Source organism: Mesoplodon bidens, assembly GCF_964165515.1.
Source record: "Mesoplodon bidens genome assembly, chromosome: 2".
NCBI classification, from domain to species: domain Eukaryota; kingdom Metazoa; phylum Chordata; class Mammalia; order Artiodactyla; family Ziphiidae; genus Mesoplodon; species Mesoplodon bidens.
The window spans coordinates 167258164-167267369 of NC_138177.1; the positions used below are offsets into that span (position 1 = coordinate 167258164).

Consider the following 9206-nt stretch of genomic DNA (forward strand, 5'->3'; position numbering starts at 1 on the left):
TTATAGATATTGCCAAATTGCTCTCCCTAAGGGTTGTACCAATTTTCAGTCCTACTGAGACAGGCTGGGACCTGGGACCACAAGGAAACAATAAGGCACTAAAAATAACTGGGTACATGAGCAGCTGGGGCAAATTATGAACCACACAATACACAAAGGCCCAAAACCCAACTGCCACTTCTGAGATATCAGGAGCAAAAGCAGTCTACTGCAGCATGATCCCTGAACACAGCACCACCAAGCAGGTGGGCAGACCACCTAAGCCAACCCTCTGGCCCAACCTATGGATCCGCCCCTACCATTTAAAAGGACCAGCTAGCGTGCCCCCTCTCCACCACTCCCTCAGGGAGCTAACAAGGGCACCTGTTACTTGTTTTCACTCCCTCCTGCTGCAGCAAGAGTCCCAATTCAAGCCTTGCTTGAATTCCTCATCTGGCCTCATCAATTTCTATTGATTAAAGAATCCAAGAACCCTGGTTGGTAACACTTCACAGGCTCACCGATAGTGTTTCACTGAACTTTCAGATTTTTGTCACAACATTTTACAGTTCCAAAAAAACAAAAACAACCCACTGAGATTGATGGAATAATATTACATTTATACTCATTCGAGATACTCTTTTGTGATATTACATTTTTCTATTGTCTTCCAATCAGAAAATCCTTCATCACTTACTGAAATTTAATTTCTTTGTACTTCGTATTTTTCTTCGTATTACCGTTTAAATCTTATACCCAGGTACCCTTTCATTTGGGGGATTACTTTTTCATTTCCACATCTAATTAATGGTTTTAGTGAAGAAAAAAATTATTTTCAAGTATTTCTCTTGTATCCAGCACCTTAACTGAATTATATTAATAACTTTAGCACTATTATTAATTCTGGCGCAGTTTCACCGCTGAGCATGGAAGAACGAACAGGATGGGACGGGTCCTGCTCTCCTGCAGTTTACCACGTCGTTGGGGTGAAAAGAAAACGAACAGACGAGAAAAACATCTTACATATATTAAAGAGAATGAAAATGGTACCATATGACAGTACTAAGGGCCTACGCGAGACAACGTAGTCAGGGGAGACCTGCCTCGGAAGAGGTGACACAGGTTAAGCGCTGAATGGAAAGCACTTTTCGCAGCACACAGTTGAGGTGACTTTCCACGAGGCTCCCAACTCCACCATTCCTCCCTAGCCGCCCTCTACCGAAACCCCCAGCGTTTCTCTCTTAGCCTCCACCCTTCCGGCCCCCGCCTCTGAGGCCTTTTGCGGCTGCGCAAGGCCCTGCCCAATTGAAAAACGTCTCACTGCCAAGAGGGGCAGGGATTGGTCCTAAATTCCGGAGGCTGACAGGAAGGGGCGGGGCTTATAGTAGGTTATTAATCTGTATTGACGCTGCAGTACGAAGGCCGGCGGAAGTGCTCTGGGTTGTTGCCGGAAGTGGGCGAGGAAAGGTTGTGATGGCGGCTGCGACTGTAAAAGAGAAGGTAAGTGCTGCCGGCTCTTTCCAGGTATTTTAGTTGGGGAGGGCTCTGAGGGACGGCAAGGGCGAGAGGTGGAGGAGGTGCTTGTGTGCCGGGCCAGGAAGGCGCAGATACTTTGGGGCCTGGGTCGGCGGCGAGGGCCGGCCTGGGCTGTCGGGACCCGCGGGTAATCCGCCTGGGCTCTGCGGGGAGAAGCCTAACCGGCCCCGACTCAGGCTGTCCTCCGCCGCAGGTGCCGGTAGACGGCGCGGAGGAACAGCAGCCCCCTGCGGCGGCCGAGGAGCTGGCCGCCCAGAAGCGCGAACAGAGACTGCGCAAATTCCGGGAGCTGCACCTGAAGCGGGTGAGTCGCCCCAGAGGCCAGCTGAGACCTGTCACGTGGCTAGGCCCGTGCGCGTTTGTGGAGGGACAAGGAAGCCGCACCAGCGCGTGTGACAGACCCGCAGAGCTGCATGAAAGTTCGGTCCCGATGCTTCTCAACCTGTCAACACATTGTAGTCACTTTTGGAAAGGGACATGCTTTCACCAAGCTTTCTTTCACCCCCATCTGTTTTAACTTAGTTGGGCTCGTTTGGGGGTCTCTGTTACTAACCGCCTCCGTGTTGTATGATTCTAGTAAACTCTTCATTTTACCTAGGGAAATATGTGGAGCTAGAGACTGGAAGAAACTTGTCCAGTAAGAGAGCTGGTTGCCTCTTCATTCAAAATAATCAGCAAATCTCGGGAAGTCTATAGGGTCAGTGGTTCAGCTAGTAGGTGGGGAACTAGATGAGTAAGATACATCCTCTGCTCTTAAGTAGAGGAGACAACGTTCTAGCTAGAAATTATATTGTGATAAATGCCATGCTTGAGTTAGGAACAAAGTGCCTTGGGAGTGCAGTGAAGGAGAGATTGGTATAGTTTAGGGGCCCCCAGGGAGCGCCTGGTATAAGAGGTGACACCTAAAGTACTGCTATAAAGATGACTAAGATGTTATCAGAAAAATAAAGAAGTTTGAGGAAGAAATATCTAAGCAGAGGGGACAAATGCAAAGGAAGAGAATTCATATCAAGGATAGGAGTCCAGCAAACAACTGGCTGCAGTTGGAGCTGAGAAACAAAAAAGCGGCTCTTGACTGTTTCACCTCAAAGGGGCCTGACTGATAGCTTGGCCATGGTTTCACAAAACTCCAACATCACTCTGACTATCACAGTGTGACAAAAACAAAACTGTTCAAACCACAGAAATGACCCCACAGCACCCACTTCTGCTAACACCAGTGACAAATACAGCACTAGCCTCACTCCATTAGTCCTGCTTCCTGTATTAAAACTGAAGATACCCAATCATAGAATGCCCTGGCTTTCTGACAGTGCCTAATCCAGGGCACAACCATGCTTCCTTGAACCTTTCCCTCCAGTCACCTGATACAAACTCAAATCCTGTAAGTGGCTCCTCCTAACACCCTCTCACTGAAATGCCTCCAGTTCCCCATGGTTTGCTGTTTCCTTCAATGCAATACACACAACTTTGTTTGACTACACATGTGTTCTTGGTGTCTTCAACTGGAGGGCATTGCCAGAGCTAAGAGTATGTGAGGGATGGTTGTTGAGAGAAATGTTCTGGGTTTTTCTCTTTACCCAGAAAAATTTAGTAAAGAATTCAACACACTTACATATTTACTTGGAGGGACTGTGTAAAGAACATGGGGTTGGATATTAAGAGACATGTCTTCCTGGACTAACGGCCACCAGCCTGTAACCCAAGAAACATCTAACTTAAGTTGTCCCTAAGATGGTATACTCATTTTGTTTTATGCAGTTATTTTAAAACAGACTCTACATACAGTAATTTAAATGGAAAATGCCTTTCACTTGACATGATGTAAACTAAAATATCTAAAGAGGAGGGGGGACTTGGGAAAGGTTAGAGATATTATGATAGGTATTAAAGCCCCCAGCCCCAAATTGAGGCTGCTTCTTTGCATCAGTCAGGATTAAAAGAGAATTGAAAGTAGAATATCTTTCTCATAATGTGAGACATTAACGCCCAGGCCTTTGGCACAGCAAACCAGTGCAGCTCAACACATTTCTTGACTGTATACAAATGCAGACCTAATTAGGCCGTTTCCTTGCTTAAAATCCTCTGATGGTTCTCTTTTAGGGTAAAATGGAGTCCCCTTGTTAACGTGTCTTGACCCTCCTCAAAGAGGGAAATATTTGTTTGGATTTATTTTCATGTTTCAGCCGATAGACTTCTTGCGTTTATGGTTTTAGAATGAAGCTCGTAAATTAAATCACCAGGAAGTTGTTGAAGAAGATAAAAGACTTAAGTTACCTGCAAATTGGGAAGCCAAAAAAGCTCGTTTGGAATGGGAACTACAAGAAGAAGAAAAGAAAAAGGTTAGGAACTACTCCGCTATTTTCATAAGTGGTTTATTCAATCTTTCTATAGTATTAAGACAGTAAAAAATGCTTTTTACCAGCTGCCAAGCTTTGGGTGAGTAATTTAACCTCTCTGTGCCTATGTTTTCTCATCTGTAAAATGGGGCCTGTAATAATTATTTGAGTTAATTATGAATTAAATGAGTCAATGCATGTAAAACATTTAAAAGAGGGTCTGACACCTGAAAAATGTTGAATAAGTATTATCTTTTAGATTGATATACTCACTTCTTATATATCATAGCAGATTATCAAATTTCCTTCAAATATTAATCATTTTTAACGTATTGCTTGATATCTTTATTTAAAATAGGTCAAATAATTGCTTGAATCATTTGGGCAGGCATTAGTTTTTTTCTTTTCTTTTTCAGGAATGTGCAGCAAGAGGGGAAGACTACGAGAAAGTGAAGTTGCTAGAGATCAGTGCAGAAGATGCAGAAAGATGGGAGAGGAAAAAGAGGAGGAAAAATCCTGACCTGGGATTTTCAGGTAAAACTCACCTTTACTTTATTGAATGAGCCTGTGAGATAAGTGTTGCCTTCAGTGTTTCTGGTTTTAAGAAAGGATATACCCCTTCATGGAGTATTCTCTAAGAGGCTTACTCCTAAGAAAAATACAAACATATCTCATAGGGCAGAAGTAAAAAAGGCTGTGCTTGAGGCAGCTGGCTCCCTTTATTCACTGTGCTAAAATTAAAGCCTGTATTATCAGCATCTTCAGGATAGAGGCTCTGCTTAGATTAGTGCATATATTGCTAATAATAATTTTGATTTTTCTCTGAATAGTAATGACCATACAAGGAAATATATCATTTCCGATTCTCATTTTATTTTTAGATTATGCTGCTGCCCAGCTTCGCCAGTACCATCGGCTGACCAAACAGATCAAACCGGACATGGAAACATATGAGAGACTGAGAGAAAAGCAGTAAGTTGACAGGACTAATGCCAGTCCTTTTTCATCCTGAAGTGATTTTTTTTAAAACATTACACTTTATTTATAAATTTATTTATTTATTTTATTATTTTTGGCTGCATTGGGTCTTTGCTGCTGTGCGCGGGCTTTTCTCTAGTTGCGGCAAGCGGGGGCTACACTTCATTGCGGTGCACAGGCTTCTCATTGCAGTGGCTTCTCTTGTTGCGGAGCATGGGCCCTAGGCACACAGGCTTCAGTAGTTGCAGCACGTGGGCTCAGTAGTTGTGGCTTGTGGGCTCTAGAGCACAGGCTTAGTTGCTCCACGGCATGTGGGATCTTCCTGGACCAGGGCACAAACCCATGTCCCCTGCCTTGGCAGGCGGATTCTTAACCACTGCACCACCAGGGAAGCCCTTCTGAAGTGATATTGATGTACTTGTGCATGTATATAAACGTACATACATAAATACAAACAGACTGCAGTGCTTGGATGTGGGTTACCAACAGCTGTTTAAGAATGGTTTCTGGGGCTTCCCTGGTGGCGCAGTGGTTGAGAGTCCGCCTGCCGATGCAGGGGACGCGGGTTCATGCCCCGGTCTGGGAGGATCCCACATGCCGCGCAGCGGCTGGGCCCGTGAGCCATGGCCGCCGAGCTTGCGCGTCCAGAGCCTGTGCTCCGCAACGGGAGAGGCCACAACAGTGAGAGGCCCGCGTACCGCACACACACACAAAAAAGAGTTTCTGGTCGTGATGACACTATTTATGCTCATCCACAGCAGTTAAGCTAACCACCTGGTTATCTTTCTAGCTGAGCGTACTATGACTGGGTGTTGAGAGTGTAATACCCAGCTTATCATAGTTATTCAGATATTTTGGGACGCAGAATGCTTTAGTGCCCGGATGGGTGACCTCCTGCTGTACAGGACCAGGTAGTAAATATCTTAGGCTTTGTGGGCTACGGGGTCTCTGTCATAGCTACTCCACTCTGTCCTTGTGATGTGAAAGCAGCAGCAGCCTGTAGCGGAGACGTAAACAGATGGCCTGTGTCCCGGCACAGCTGTTCATAGAGACATGCTGCAGCTGGTTGGCCTGCTGTAGTGGAAAGAGAAATATCCTGAGCCTAGAAGCCAGCCCTTTAACCTCTGGCCCTGGGCTCTTTTATCTGTAGAATGAAGGTGTTGGCGTAAGTGATGTCTTACTTGTGTCCCTTCCAATTCTGTGTTATTTTCAAAAGGTAAGGTAAGATCCCATAGTATAAAGCTGTGTATGTATTTTATCTCTCATCGTGAATGGTAGTTTAGTTTGAAAATGTGGAGCACTTGCAGTGTTACTCCAAGTCCCTGTTGCCATCTTTGCAGTGAAGAAGAGTTTTACCCAACATCCAACAGTCTTCTTCATGGGACACATGTGCCTTCCACAGAGGAAATTGATAGGATGGTCGTAGACCTGGAAAAACAGTGAGTACTCCGTGTAGCAGCCTGAAATGTTAAACGTTTAATGACAAAATGGACATAATATGCTTAGAATGAATTGAGAAGACAGATATTATACTTCCTAATTTCTGACCTAGCATCTCTAGTGGTTTTGGGGACAGACAGTAAGGATGGGTTGAGTGCCTATGATTTGGAATGAAGATGCAAAATATTGATGGAATTGAGTTGTTATAATTGAAAATTATAAAGAAAATTATTCTTTAAGAAACTATTCTGGTTTTTACTTTAACGACCATTCCACTCTTTGATTTGAAGAAGTACAAATGTTCTAGTAAATCTATCTTTGTATATTTATGTTTCTTAATACTGATAGGAGTGTGTTTCCTGATGCTGATCAGGTAGAGCAAAATGAATTTATATTATAGGAGCTAATACACTTAAGTATTAAGAATAGTGTCTAGTATATACTGTGTACTCTGTTCATATTAGCTGTGGTTATTATTAATATAATTACTGTTGTAATCATTTTCTGTTAAGTGATACTTCATGTGTCGAGTTCCTAGCAGTGTAGCATTGCTCTTCTAGAAACATTCTCAGGATGAGTTTGTATTTACTAAATTTCATGGTTCATACCCAGGGTTGTGCTGTTGATTGGCAGCTTCAACTTCATCTTGATGAAACTCAGCTTCCCCTGGCCCCTTCCTTAAGTGCTAGTCTTAAGTGTACTGATTCTATTCTATTTGGCCATGTTTTATTAAGACCAAAAAAGAAGGCAGTTTTGAATTTTATAAATTATTTTCTTCTCCCAGAATTGAAAAACGAGACAAATACAGTCGGAGACGTCCTTATAATGATGATGCAGATATTGACTACATTAACGAAAGGAATGCCAAATTCAACAAGAAGGCAGAAAGATTCTATGGGAAATATACAGCTGAAATTAAACAGAATTTGGAAAGAGGAACAGCTGTCTAATCCCTTCAGGAACTGTTAAGAAGCTTGAGAATGGAGTAAAAATTTCTACTGGCAAATTGAAGTTCTCTTCAGAGTTACACCAGTAAACCAGAACTCGGTCTATGCCTTCCCTTTCAGCATTTAAAAATAAATGTTTTTTCTTAAACTTCTACTTCCATGTATATTTCCACACTTTTGTGCTTGGATATAAGATGTATTTCTTGTAATGTACTTGTTTTGTAAAAATCTACTTTGTATAAAGTCTGTTATTTTTCTATGTATTTTAAATGTGTATGACTGTTGAATCTTTGAAGCATTTTGGCTTTAAGAATGCTGGCAGCATACGTAAATGCAGTCATTGTTACTTTGAATGTTTTTATGAATTTGACAAAATCTAGAGCTGGACTTAGGAACTGTTTGGGGTTGTAGACTCCGAAGCTAAGGACGGTGATGAGGAAGGGGGCAGTGGCTGCTGGAGGGTGGGTATAGGCTCTACCTGGGCTGCTTAGGACCACGTTCAGGAAGTAGCAGAACTGTCCTCCCATGAATAGTGACTATGCACAGTTCCCTTTTAAAAAAGGAAATGTCTTGTGGAATAGAATCCCTACTAAACAATTTATCATTTAAAACAAATATTTGTATTTGTACATTTATATATACACAAATATACATGCTTCCATTCCACAAACATTAAAATTTTTTCTATTATAGGAAATTCCAAACATATTCAAAAGAAGACAGAATAGTACAGTGAATCCCATATACCCAATGCCCATCTTCAGTAATTATCAATTTATGCCAATCTTTGTTCTGTCTTTATTTCTATCCACTTTTCGCTGTGTAACTCCTGTGTTATTTTGAAGCCAATACTAAATATATAATTTCGTCTATAAATATTTATGTATCTGAAAGATAAAAACAAAAAGCCACAGTACTATTATCGCAATAATAGTTTAATAAAAGTCAGGAGTGAAAGATTGGTATAATTTTTTTTCTATGTGATGGTAACAATACGGAGTACCTAATTAGGAGGTTCCAAATTAAGAAAAATCTGAAATGCAGAGAAAATTTCACAAATACTTCAGCTTTTGTGTTTAATGAACATGTAATACCACTGGTAATGGTTTCCTTTTAAAATGTGTGTAGTACTTTCTATTTCTGCTCTTATTTTGTTTCTTCGCAGTTAATGGATGTGCAGTTAATCAGGTCTGATCACAGGGCCTTGATGCTGCCCCTGAAAATAAATACGTTTCTTTTCCCATTTCCACAACTTTAGTTCAGGTCTTTAGTCCTGAGTATTGCAATAGCCTTAAACAAAATCACGTCAAGAAACATTGTCAAATAGAATCTGGCAAGGTATTTAACAGAATAATTCACTATGAGCCAGCAGGGTTTATCCTAAGAATGCAAGAGTAGCCTGTAGACGTGTTAGTTACCTGTCCAATATCAATTCTCTTTTCTTCATAACCAACCAAACCCTGATTTCTTTGGTGAATTTGTGGTAAAATTTCCAGCTAAACATTTGCTTCCCCAGACCAACTTGCTGTTACAGGTGGTCAAATGTTATAGTTCTGGCTAATAAGACACAATCTATTCTGAGAAATCTTTTGCTTTCCTGGTAAGGGAGTTGCCACTCCCCCGCTTCCTTCCAGCTTGGATCACATAATGTGAGGCCTGGAGTTTTAGCAGCCGTCTGTGCCATGAAGTAACAAGCATGAGGACAAAGTCAATGTGCTGAGGAGAGTGGAGAAGAGCTTGCATTCCTTTTGGCATTGCTGAGCAGCTGCACCAGCACTAGATGCCTACCTCTCATCTTCCTGTTCCTCGCTGCTGAATAAATTTATGACCAATGCATATTTCAATTTCAGGACAAATGTTACATATACAAAAATCAATAGTTTTTTCTCCGCTGTAGAAATAAATACATAGAAATGGAAATGGGAGGAAATAGTTACAATAGCAATAAAAATAATCTACTGAGATAAATTTAATGAGAAGTCATAGG

At 41.9% G+C, this 9206-nt stretch overlaps 1 protein-coding gene across 1 annotated transcript; it reads left to right on the forward strand.

The window, feature by feature from the left end:
- Positions 1-1374: 1374 nt before the first annotated feature.
- On the forward strand, positions 1375-7482 carry SYF2 (SYF2 pre-mRNA splicing factor). Its single transcript, XM_081226043.1, has 7 exons — positions 1375-1479; positions 1709-1819; positions 3732-3857; positions 4271-4388; positions 4736-4826; positions 6173-6271; positions 7057-7482. Exons 1-7 carry the CDS (start codon positions 1453-1455, stop codon positions 7220-7222), a joined length of 738 nt encoding a protein of 245 aa, XP_081082169.1. The 5' UTR covers positions 1375-1452; the 3' UTR covers positions 7223-7482.
- The last annotated feature ends 1724 nt before the right edge of the window (positions 7483-9206 follow it).

Excerpts from the sequence above, each read along its gene's own strand:
- SYF2 (XM_081226043.1), top strand. The coding sequence starts at position 1,453 with ATGGCGGCTGCGACTGTAAAAGAGAAG. Across the intron at positions 1,480-1,708 it reads CTGCGACTGTAAAAGAGAAG|GTGCCGGTAGACGGCGCGGA; the intron begins GTAAGTGCTGCC and ends CCTCCGCCGCAG. Across the intron at positions 3,858-4,270 it reads AAGAAGAAGAAAAGAAAAAG|GAATGTGCAGCAAGAGGGGA; the intron begins GTTAGGAACTAC and ends TTTCTTTTTCAG.